The sequence below is a fragment of the Mobula hypostoma genome, chromosome 25, assembly GCF_963921235.1.
Source record: "Mobula hypostoma chromosome 25, sMobHyp1.1, whole genome shotgun sequence".
Classification (NCBI taxonomy): Eukaryota; Metazoa; Chordata; class Chondrichthyes; order Myliobatiformes; family Myliobatidae; genus Mobula; species Mobula hypostoma.
Genome location: NC_086121.1, coordinates 23,715,694 through 23,728,167, shown reverse-complemented (window position 1 = coordinate 23,728,167; position 12,474 = coordinate 23,715,694). Strand labels below are relative to the sequence as shown.

The 12,474-nt window shown below is 37.3% G+C and overlaps 1 protein-coding gene across 2 annotated transcripts in view; it reads right to left on the bottom strand.

The window, feature by feature from the left end:
- Window positions 1–1,654: 1,654 nt before the first annotated feature.
- The window catches only part of capzb (capping actin protein of muscle Z-line subunit beta), a 113,064-nt gene continuing 102,244 nt past the window's right edge, over window positions 1,655–12,474 (bottom strand). Inside the window, exons 8-10 of one of the 2 annotated variants that reach the window (XM_063033521.1) lie at window positions 9,417–9,493; window positions 7,088–7,198; window positions 1,655–2,307 (exon numbers count right to left, since the gene is read on the bottom strand). In XM_063033521.1, the coding sequence (XP_062889591.1) occupies window positions 7,096–7,198; window positions 9,417–9,493 (180 nt within the window). In that variant the 3' untranslated portion in view covers window positions 1,655–2,307; window positions 7,088–7,095. The remainder of the gene's footprint in view (window positions 2,308–7,087; window positions 7,199–9,416; window positions 9,494–12,474) is intronic. The other variant, XM_063033522.1, reaches the window with a different exon arrangement.

Below are 12,474 nucleotides of genomic sequence, written 5' to 3'. Positions count from 1 at the left end.
AACCCATGACCTCTAGTTGGAGTCCCACTCAACCTCAGTGGAAAAAGCCTGCTTGCATTTACCCTATCTATACCCATCATTTGATAGACCTCTCTCAAGTCTCCCCTCAATCTTCCACATTCCAAGGAATAAGGTCCTAACCTATTAAATCATTCCTTTTAACTTGGGCCATCCAGTACTGGCTACATCCTTGTAGATTTTCTCTATACTTTCAATCTTATTTACATTTTTCCTCTACGTAGGTCACCAAAACTGCAAATTAGGCCTTAATAATGCTTCATACAACTCGCACGATATTCATCTCCTGTACTCAGTGCTTTGATTTATGAAGGTCGATGTGCGTAAAGCTTTCTTTACAACCTTATCTACCTGTGATTCCAGTTTCAATGAATTATGGACCTAAATTCCCAGATCCCTTTGTTCTACTGCACTCCCCAGTGCCCTACCGTTTACTGTGTAAAACCTACCCTGGCTGGTCCTACTGAAATGCAACACCTCACACTTGTCTGCCTTAAATTTCATCTGCCATTTTTCAGTCCATTTTTCCAGCTGGTCCAGATATCTCTGCTAGGGCCCCTGCAATTTCTGCAACTTGCCTCCCACTGAATTATTGGAGATCAGAATCGTTAATCTTCTACTGGACTCTGCTACTATTTAAAGCACATATGGAGTTGAAAGAAATCAGTTCTCTGGGGCAAGAAGAAACAATGGATCTTCCAAGGAAGTGGAATTGGTGGAAGTTCAAACATGCATTAATAGACAAGTGAAACACAGAAAGTGGTATTAAGTGATATTTTAAGGGAATACAAAACGAGTTCATAGATATTGATTAATGAAACTAAATTAAGGGAAGAAGTGTAAAATATATAGGAAGCAAAAGTATATTTCTTAACTTTTAGGACTCACTCTAATGGCTGTAAAAGATCCCATGGCATGAAATGAAAGAGCGGAAGAGTTCTTCCTGGTAATAGGAGACTCCAAAATGTCAGGAAACCAAGGTTGTGGGAACATATACAAAATGCTGGAAGAACTCAGCAGGTCAGGCAGCATCTATTGAGAGGAATAAAGAGTAAAATTTTGGCCGAGACCCTTCATCAGGACCCACAGAGGCACAATATCTAGTGATGTCAATGGGAGTCTGGGGAAAAATATATTTGATCGTGGACTCTAACTTTAGAAGGGCTGTGAAAAAGAGGAAACACAGTCAGAGTTCAGCCACTGCAAACTAGTAAGCTATCTCAAATTGCAACATCTTCTTTATTAGCAAGATAAACAACAATGTTATGGCATACTGGGCAGAGTGCTGTCCAATGATTCCTGCAACTCCATGATTCTCTTCTCCTAGAAATCTACGGATAGTAGGACAACTGGGATATCTAGAACTAAGCAGTTCAAATTTTATGAGGTCAGGGGATCCATAAAATGGATCTAAGACAGATAAATGAAGTGAAGATTAGCCAAGATTTAACTGTATGGGGGGAGTAGACTTGGAATGATTTGTATATTTTCACATGCTTTTAAAATGTGAAACACATTGTTAAAAAGAAATGGAATTAACATACAAGTGCTGTTTGTTGTGATTTACTATTTCTATTTATTTTTAAGTTGGAGGTTCAAGTACAAGATGTACATTTCAATGTTTAAGCTTTACAAAAGAAACCCTTGCATTCTTTAAAATATTGACACGGGAAAACCTTAAAGGCAATATGTTAGAATTTGTAGAATTTCAGGACAATTTATATCATATCTTTTCTATAGTACAATACTGAACATACAACCCTTGTTCCTTGGAAAGTTAAAACCGGTAATTATAACATGATGCTCTGGTGAGATTGGGTCTCCATCCCACCATAGTCATTTGCAAGTCAATTTTATTCTTGCTTTACATTTTACATAAGCATAACCAGTGTCCTTGAACAAAAAAAAATGCTAGGTTGGTGTTGTGTTAACCAATGCGACCAACAAAAATGAAAGTACAAGATGCCTTTTAGTAAATGTTCCTCATGTTGGATTGTGAAATAAGCTTTCTTATAGTTTGAAGTAGGTTTTACAAGCTAAAACACAGCATTTTATACAATTTGGACAGGGTTAGAATGGCTTTTAAACGAATAGTTCAGGCAAATTTTAAAAGGGACAAATTAAAGAACAAAAGAAATATGAAAACAAATGTAACTGAAACTGACAGTGCTTTGCTTTTGTCAGTTAGCTAAGAATCAATAAGGTTGCTGCTGTCTTTTCTTCAAAGCTTCTGCCAAATTAGTTATCAGAGCTTCCTGGCTTGATCTGTCTGCAAGTGATGGCACAGACCTGTGAAACAAATGAACAACAGTTAACTAGGTGAAGGACTGTACAAAACTCTGCCGTGGAAATCAAATCCGTAGAACAACTTGGTGGTATTAAAACAACAGCAGTGACGATGACTAAAAGGTGATGTCACCACAGGTGCATGGTGCAAATACAGTAGCTCTTAGCAGTCTCATTCTTTTGGATTTCAACATGCTTTTTATAGGACCCGAAGAATCTCAAGCTGTGCATTCCATTCCTCCATTTCATCCTTCGCGCTGTTCCCATTTGTCTGGCCCATAGAGCATGCTTAGACCACTACGAACCTGCGCAGCTTGTTTTCTAATAAAAATCATTTTAAAAATTCACCTGTGTTCTGTTAACTTTGTCTGAGATGACAATTAAATGAAAAATAAAACTAGGATATTTAAAATTCCCTTGATTCTGGAGAGGCCACAGAAGACTGGAAAACTGCAAATGTAGCACTATGACTAAAAAGAGACAGAAATCAGGAAGTGATAGAGCAGTTCAACTGGCATCTGTTACTGGAAAAATATTAGAATCTATTGACAATGTAGCAGCACGACAGAAAGCCTAAAACTATTTTCTTGCTTTCTCCCCTTATACTATACCCCGAATGTCAATGACCTTAAATATACTCAGTTACACTGCCTCCACAGTTTTCTGGGTTAGAAAAATCCAGAGATTCATGATCCTTGGAGAAGAAACTGCTCCTCATTCTTGACCCCTTATTCTGAAATTATGCCCCTAGTTGTAAATGCTTCTAAACAGAAAATATCCTTGCAGTATCCAATGTTTCAATTTTCCTCAAAAATAAGATACCCAAGTGAAATCAATATGGTTTTATGAAAAGGAAATCACATTTGACAGATCAGCTGGAGTTCTTTGGGGATTTAACAAATAGGGAATGAAAAACAGAACCAATTTATCTGGATTTACAGCACGCTACTGCATAAAATAAGAATTTCTGAGATTGGGAATAATACATTTGCACTAACCAGTAAGTAGTCAATTTATGAAACAAAAACAGTAAACAAGTTATTTTTGGATCAGTAATTACTAAATAGAATGGTGAATAAATGATCCATGGTAGGTGCTTCCCAGCTTACTCCTGCTTGTTACATCATTACATCAACACGTCTGCTGAAGGGGAGATGAGCATGTTTACTGTTAGATTAGTGTATCTCAGTGTTCGGAGGAATTCTAGAAAACAACTGTTCTGAATTAGAACGAACCCTTTATAAAGTGAACGTTCAGAAAGGGTGAAAATGTAAACTTGCATCAATTTTGTCACAAGTTTCCTTGCCCAAATGAGTCCTTGAGTTCTCATCTGCTGTGTAGCACAAATGAACATATTGGCTGTTATCTCCAATAAACCTACAGGAAGTATGGCTGGCAGTACTTTGTGATCGATTGAAAACTAACATAAGTTTTCGAAGCAAAGTGACAGATTAACCAATTTCAACATGCTGAGAGGAATTTTATTCCATCAAAGACCACGATCTGACTAAAGAGCTATTTCTGTTATCAAATGATTCCAAGGCACTAAGTAAATTTAACCTCACTTGCCAACCTAAAGAAAACTAAACAGCATAAAACAGCTAATTTAATTTAGTAAGTTATAGGCTGTGAACTCAGAATGATGGTCAAATTGCTGGTAGAAAGTAAACGTGCCTAGTGCTACAGTAAATGTGCATTTTGTCTCTTGTTCAGTCTGAGGCTGATACGTTCCTTGTACAGTAAATAATCTGAACAGTTGTAGAATTACACAACCACACGTTAAATCCTGGTCACTTCAGCATTTTAGAATTAATATATTAAACTTGGAAATGAAAAGAAGTTTCACTGGCTCTGTGATCACAGTTGTAATGTGAGTGATGTGGAGAAATAGTAGCCTACAAGTAAAATAGAACTTTGATGGGCTAACAGCCCCTGCACATCAGTAAGGTCCTATATGAGGTGTCATTTGGAAACAAACTCTAGAATCTGGCATTAGTATCATCTCACTAGTAACTATTTTAAGATCAAGACCGAAAGGAAAAGGTTTCCCTTGCAATTTTTATGAACATCAGGGTTTTTAGAAGTCTGCATAGGAAACAAGACTCCAGCTAGAAAGAGGAAATTTACTCTTCTATCCACAGCAATTATTTTAGGTTGAAATATTAAGCAGTTAGTGGATGCTGCTCCCTTTCAGAAGTGCCACACAAGTGGTACAACCCACACCCCTCCCCGCCACCCCCCCCCAGCTCGCTCCCCTTTTATTTCGAGCACTAATACTCCTACAGCTGAGATAACTGGTCAGATACTGAATCCTAATATTTGAGGGAAAAGATCTGGGCTTAAGGCAACATGGAGAATAGCAAATTTAAAAGAGTTTAAGGTAAGAAAACAGAATAAAAGGAATACTGGATCAAAAGCACAAATTTTTCAACAAAATGAGAATCTACAAATTATTACACTGATCAGAAGTGCAAATTCCAAAGCAAAATTTATAACTGAACCCATGCTGACTTGAATGAGAGCTTTTGCAACCTGAGTACACCAGTACCAAGACTTCAGTTGCAGTTTCCATGTGCAAGGGGTTATTCAAAAGTTGTATTCTAATAAAGATTTTCATTTCTCACTAAAAAGTGATCACTGTAGGAGACAGAGGAGCCACACAGCTATAGAATAATCATTTGTTTTGAAATACATAGTTAACTTTTTTTTAAAAAGTCAAAGTAGTCAGTCATGATGAACAATCACACATTGAGAGTTCTTGCTGAGATTTTAAAGCCTATTTAAAGGCAAGTGTCATGCTCAACTGAAAGCCTTTACCAAGTTCACTACATGCAGGAACTCCCAAAATATTAAACTCACATGTAATTACTTCAGTTAGCTTAACATGATATCCATTTGGCCACTTTTTTTCCTGTTTTATCTTTTGCCAGGAACAGCAAGCAGATCTTTCTTCAGCTAGGCACACAGAATTTCCATCTCACATTGTAAAAGCTACATTCAAGTGAGATGCAACATGTTTTGTGCATTCAATGAACGGTATTTCCCAACTTCCTTCTGGGAATTGCTCAGTGTCAAGGGGAATTAATAGGCCGTGGACTTAAGCTTTTCTTCATGATTTAACATTGCTCTAAAAGTCACTTCACTAATTACTCTCATCAGCCACAAAGAGGACCCACACCCCACTTCTCTGTACTAAACACTGAACAAGAACTTATCCACCCTGAGATCGCAGTAGTAGCCTCAAAAAGACAATCCCAATTCTAACAGAACTTGCACGCTGAACTAAATGGTAACAAATCAAAACTTTAATAAAAGTGAGAAAAGTTAAATATAAATTTTAATTTGATTAATGTACTAACTATCTTTTTAGAAGAATTTGCAAAGCTGGATAGTAAATTATTTTACTTTTCCATCTTTCTTGAAAATGTAGCATCCTGGTAGGAAACACCACAGGTATTTATGTAAGTGTTACATAGGTGATGACACTAGAAGACTTCTGGAACGTGAAGTGCATGGGCAACCCCAATCTCTGCCTCTCACTTTCCAGCAAAACAGGTAGATGGCAATTAGGAGTAATTATGGCAATTAGCTAGTCCCCACTAATTCCAGGAAATGAATGAACAGTATAGCCCAGTAACTGTCCAATATGATTCAGTAACAACACATTCTTTGTGAAGATTTATCTCAGAACAAGAAGAGACACTGAGATGCTTTGCTACGTTAAATATGCAACGTGAATAAAATACTATACTCAGGACAACGCATTACCAATAATGAAGATAGTATGCAAAGAAAACTTTAGATCACAATGGCAGGACTGGTGAATTCTGCATTTCAAACTGCCCAGAATTTTTAAAAAATAGTAATATGTTCTATGAAATTTAATGATTTCCCATGGAAGTCATAAACTTAAAAGCATGTATATGTATCAAATGAAAAGTCCTTCAATGCATACACTCAGTGGCCACCTAATTAGGTACCTCCTGTGCCTAATAAAGTGGCCACTGACTGTATGTTCATGGTCTTCTGCTGCTGTAGCCCATCTACTCCAAGGTTCAATGTGTTGTGTGTTCTGAGATGTTCTTCTTAGCACTACTGTTGTAACACATGGTTATTCAAATTACTGTTACCTTCCAGCCAGCTTGAATCAGTCTGGCCATTTGCCTCTGACCTCGCTCATTAACAAGGCATTTTTGCCCACAGAACTGCCACTCATTGGATGTTTTTTGCTGCACTATCCTCTGTAAACTCTAGAGACTGCTGTGCGTGAAAATTCCAGATCAGTAGTTTCTGAGATACTCAAGCCACCCCATCTGGCACCAACAATCATTCTACAGTCAAAGTCACTTAGATCACATTTCTTCCCCATTCTGATGTTTGATCTGAACAAAAACTGAACCTCTTGACCATGTCTGCATGCTTTTATACACTGAGTTCCTGCCACATGATTGGCTGATTAAATATTTGCATTAACGAGCAGTGTACAGGTGTTTTTAATAGTGGCCACTAAGTGTAGAACATCCTTATAGAAGCTCTCAAACGAAAATTAATTCTACACAAACTTTCAGCACAATGACACATCAAGATGTAAAGTTATAAAAGCACTTTCACAGACCACGTGATCAAGTATTGTGCTCACTCTGTAATAAAACGCAGCAGTTGCCTTCAGTGAGGTTGGTTAAGGGTTAGAATTACCAGTAAAAGTTCATGCAATGATAAAGACTGATCATTTCAGCCCAGTTAAGTGTCAGTTAATCACAGTTTAAGCCTCACAGGCAGATACCTGGGCATTTAATTATCAGGCTGGATGAAGATCTGGCGCTGGGTGAGTACTTGAGACAGTTCCCTCTGTAACTGCTTAAGCTTTTGGGTGTCTGGTATATCATCAATTGATCTATAAAGATGTTTTATTTTTACATGAAAGTAAAGGAAAGAGAGAAGTAATCCAGAAACATTTTTAAAACATCAATAAATTCAAGAGATACATACAAACCTTAGGAATGGTGCTCTCTTCATACACAAATCTCATTTTAACAGAATTCTTATTTTGGATAACATGCTCAAAAATGTTAAACGGAAATTCTTTAACTAAATTACATCTTAATATATTATATTACATTCAATCACCATTTAACCTCTACATTACAATTCCTAACCACAATATCAGGATACATATATAAAAATAAACACATAATGTTGTACTAAACTTTTATCTTTAGCAAGCCTATTATCTAAATAAACTTCCTGAACAAAAACCCATATGAACTGCATCTTCAGTCCCAATGAGGGGGAAGACAAAAATCACCTCACATCATAGACTACATTATTATACAATTAAATAAATACAAAGAGAAAAGAATGCCACTTGGCTCAAGTCCATACCAGCACAGAAAGAGCCCATCTGGTCTAATCCTAACTTCCAGGGCTCTGTCTATAGTTTTAGCAGGGTGTTGGATTTCAGAAATATATCCAAGTACAACATAACTGCAGAGGATTTCTCCTACTCCTAAAGTAAACTGAGTGTGTGCTTCAGGTGAATTGAGCGAAATTTTTACTTCTTACCTTGTCCACTAACCTTGTTCCAATTATTTGTATAAAATTTTATACAGCTCAACTAAATCATACCTTAATCACCTTTATTTCAAAGAAAGCTACTTTAGCCTCTTCAATATTATGTTACATTGCCAAAATTTTCTTTTACAGATCTTCTATAAAGTGGTGACAAGACAGTAGCTATAGACTAACCAGTCTTTTAAAGAGTATCAATTCCCAGTTTTATTTTTAATGCCTCAGCTGTTAACTGGAAGAATCCAATGTGCTTTCATAAGCACCTTCTTCAACTATAGCATACACTCTTGTGTCTGTTTTATTACCTTTCCTATTGTGCATTGCTTTACTTTGCTCAGTTTACTGAAATGCGTAATTTCATTCAGCTGCATTCTACTCTCTTTGCTACATTACTACCCACAGACTTGTCCTTCTTCCTCAGTACTTTGTACTAGGTGACAGTTCTTGTTAAGCATTCATTTTAAGGCCAAGTAATTGATAAGTGCCTCAAAAATAAGGGTTCCAGTAAAGTGCACCATAAAACAGAGCTGGAAGCATCCTTCCAGTCACAAAAGAAACACAAGTCAAGCATTGCACTTCATTTCCTGTCAGTGAGGCATTTCAGATAAGACCTCAGTGAACACAATGTTCAGGCATTGCCTCATACTGCATATACTTGAACAGCAGCTGATGCGAGGCTAGAATGGACCTTCCCTTTCCTCTCACTGGCTGAAATGAAACAATGCAGCTGTCTACAAGACTGGAATATACTCCTAGCTTTCTTGACACTGTGAAGCCAGTGAAAGCTATAGCTTTTACTTCTGCTGCTCCAAGTCACTCACAATGAAAAAGTTCAGAAATGAAGTTTCACTTTACAAATTAAAACATACGATTTGTTGAAATATACCTCAGTTCCTAAATTAAAATCTTTCAGCTAACATTATGATGCAGAAGAGAGCGCATTAGTTTCCCCAAGTTACATGCATGACAGTGATCACCACTTCTAATTACAGATCCTAATAGCCTAGAGTGATGGGATTAACCTCATCTGGTTTCTATCCAGCCTTGGTTATCACATCTCCATGGATAGCATGCCTTCTTAGTCTACACTCCACTATTTACAGCTAAACATCAAAAAAGACACCCTGTGACTCCAGCCCCATCACAAACATTGTTCCTTTGGTGCCAATATCCAAGTCAAACCAAGTGACATCCTCCCATTATCCTCAGGACCTTTGCTCCCAATGTAAAATTTTCACTCTTGTTTTGAAGTACATTGATGGCCTTGCCAGGGCTGCTATGGATCATCTCTTTGGCCCATGTTACACTCTGTGCTTTTAGCCTCCTTGGGCAGCATTCCAGGATTTTCTTAAAACTTTCCAACCCCCTTCCTTTTTAAGACTTTCATTAAAATCTACAGCTAAGGCAAAACATTGGGTTAGACTCCTCTGCAGCCAATTTTTATCTACATCTCTGAACCATCTGGATTTCCTGAATTAAAGCTGCAATGGGTTGGTTAAAATATTTCCAAAGTTTATATATAGTAATAACACATTATACATTACCTTAGTCCATTCACAATATCCTTTGTTTTCCCAAAGTAGATATCATTCAATGTACTCCTGATCTTGTTTTCCATATCCTATGAAAGATATGAATATAAATGATAATCAATTCAAAACAGCCAGATATAAACATTAATTTCTCATTTTTAATAGATTTTCTTCAATTTTCCAGCTCAAACTTATTCAAGGTCAACAGTACATAACAGAACCATATTCAAATATTAGGATACTCCTGAAGTCCTGATTAAGGGTCTTGGCCCCAAATGTCAACTGTTTATTCCTCTCTATAGATGCTGCCTGTGAGTTCCTTGAGCATTTTGTGGGTGTTACTCTGGATTTCCAGCATCTGCAGAAGCTCGTGTTTTTCAAATGTTTAACATTCCACCAGATGTTGGTAGAGTAACTTAGCATCAAAGCACAAGTGTCACTTGGCAATCTGGAGATGCCAGGGTTCACATGCTGTATGCCACTATAACAAGAAAGGTTTCCAGGATGGGAAAACAAAACAGAAGTAAAGCCCAATTTGATTTCAGCCATATTGTCTTCTCTTCCATGCACTGAGCAGTAGAACATGAGCCAAAACTATACCCGAGCACACACTGACACATTTAGCATTCTCTGCATGCTAAAAAGTCTTTGACAACAAGTGAACAAGCATTCAGCAGCACCACCCACTGACCAGCACATTGGTAACTAGCTCCAGCCACTCAATCTCTCAGCTGCAAAAATACATTTTCAATAAACGGCCTCATAGGTATATCATTTTAAAAAAACATGCTCTTTATTGAAGAATGAAGAGCATGAAAGTATGCAACTCCCGGCCAAGGCCATGTGGCTCATTTTTTTCAAATTAGAATTCAATCTTTGAAAAAGGGGAAAACAAGCTTATACTAATTAAAGATACACTACATGGGCTCCGAGGTGGGAATTTAAAGGACTGTCTGCAATCAAGTGAAGTACTTTCAGTATGAAATATTACCTAGTAGATGGAGCCTTTGACATTAATACAAGATGCTGGAAACATTTTCATATTTTGACAAAGATACCGTGAGCACATCTACTAAGCTAACCCTTTCATCTATTTGAATTGAAGGCATTATCACCTCCTTTCGATCTCAACAGCAGTGGAATCTGAGTATTATACTGGACAAACTATTACACCTCAATGCATTAAATCCTGAATCTCCTCATGCCTGAGATCAATTTACCTTACACTTCAATAAGCTACTTTAAGTCATTGTATTATGAATGCAGAAAAAACCTCACAATGGCAACATTTCTTCTGACCCCGTACTCTCAGCAATAAAAATAAAACCATCACGTTTCTCAATGTTCCCTGTGCTCATCTGTCTAATTTCCCAGCATTCTAATATAATCATTAAATCACAGCAGAGCATTGAACAATTTTCTCAGTTTTTACTGGTAAATATCAAATGTTTGACACTGTGGCTCTCACTGACACACTCATTCTCCTTTTTAAAGAACAAAGTTCAAAGTAAACTTATCAAAGTATGCAAATGTTACCATATTCTACCTTGAGATTCATTTCTTGTAGGCATTTAGAAAAAAATAGAATTTATGGAAAAACCATAAAGAGTCTGACAAACAACCAATGTACAAAAGACGACAAACTGTGCAAATAAAAACATTGAAAACAAGAGTTATAAAGAGTCCTCGAAAGTGAGTCTGTAGGTCATAGAATCAGCTCAGAACAGAAGTGAATGAAGTCATCCACACTGGTTCAAAGTCTGATGGTTGCAGGATAATAACTGTTCCTGAACTTGGTGGCGTGGGACCTCCTGCCCAACAGTAGTAGTGAGAAGAAGGCATGGCCTGGATGGTGGGGGTCCTTGATGATGGATGCTGCTTTCTTATAGCAGTGTTCCATGTAAATATATTTAATGGTGGGAAGGACATTACCTGTGTTGGATTAGGCTGTGTCCAATAGTCCCGGTAGCGCAAAAAAACAATTTTTAAAAATGGTGCTGGCTGCAGACTACAACATTTTGTGGGCAGCACACAGAAAATCTACTGGATGTGCATAGCTCCAACTTCAAATTCTTTAGATTTCATTATCCTATTTCAAACATCGAGACCTTAAAGCAAAAAGCAGCACCAAATATGATGGGGAGATGCACTATCCACTTCTATATGGAGCCTGCAAAGGAGTCAAGGAAAATAAAACAGGCTTCCATGCAGCTTGAAACATTTTCAGACTGGGTAGGATGCTACTATTTTGCACCAACAGAGGGCACTATTAGTCCTTCACAAACGCGATGCCTTCTCCTTAGGTCAATTTCATTGTAGCCAGCTTGGGCTCTGTAGCAGCGCTATTGAACTTTCCAAAGAATTTTGGCTCCTAAGATAATAAATATGTTTTGTCTAAGAGCCAGAATTCTGTGGAAAATTTTATAGGACAGCTACAGAACACAGGCAAGTCACAGTGATGTCATCCCTCCCAGGCTTCACACCATGAAGGCAAAGTTATTATCCTGATGGTGCAAATTATTTGTAATGCCTTAAGCTGGATTTTTTTCACATCTGCAGTTTTTTTAATTTTCATTTACGCTAATCTAAAGCTTATAAGTTGTCTGATGGAAAAGTTGCAATGGCAAATTCTGTAGCAATCCAGTTTGATAATCTGTTTGATGGAAGCTTTGTACATACCTAAAGTTTACTTGTTGCCAAATCATACAAGTCAACTTTTCGAGTACATTAATCACTTTCATTATTTAGATTATAAATTAACCAGTAACAAACATTTAAAAATAAGGAAAATGCATGAAAAATAGGCTAAACAAATTAAAACTGACATAAAAACAGCAAAAACTGAATCACTCTCAGTATGTCAGGCAGCATTTGTGGGGGGGGGCAAGAGTGGGGGGGAGAGTGTGGGGGAGGGGGGAGTGTGGGGGAATAGACAGTTAATGACTGTACTAATTGAAAGATCTTTGACTCGGTTTTTCTTCCAGCAGAAAAAGTATCTCGTGTATTTTGAGCTTTTGGCATCAGAACACTTTTGCTTTCATAACAGATGTAGTTTGTCACTTCAATGGTC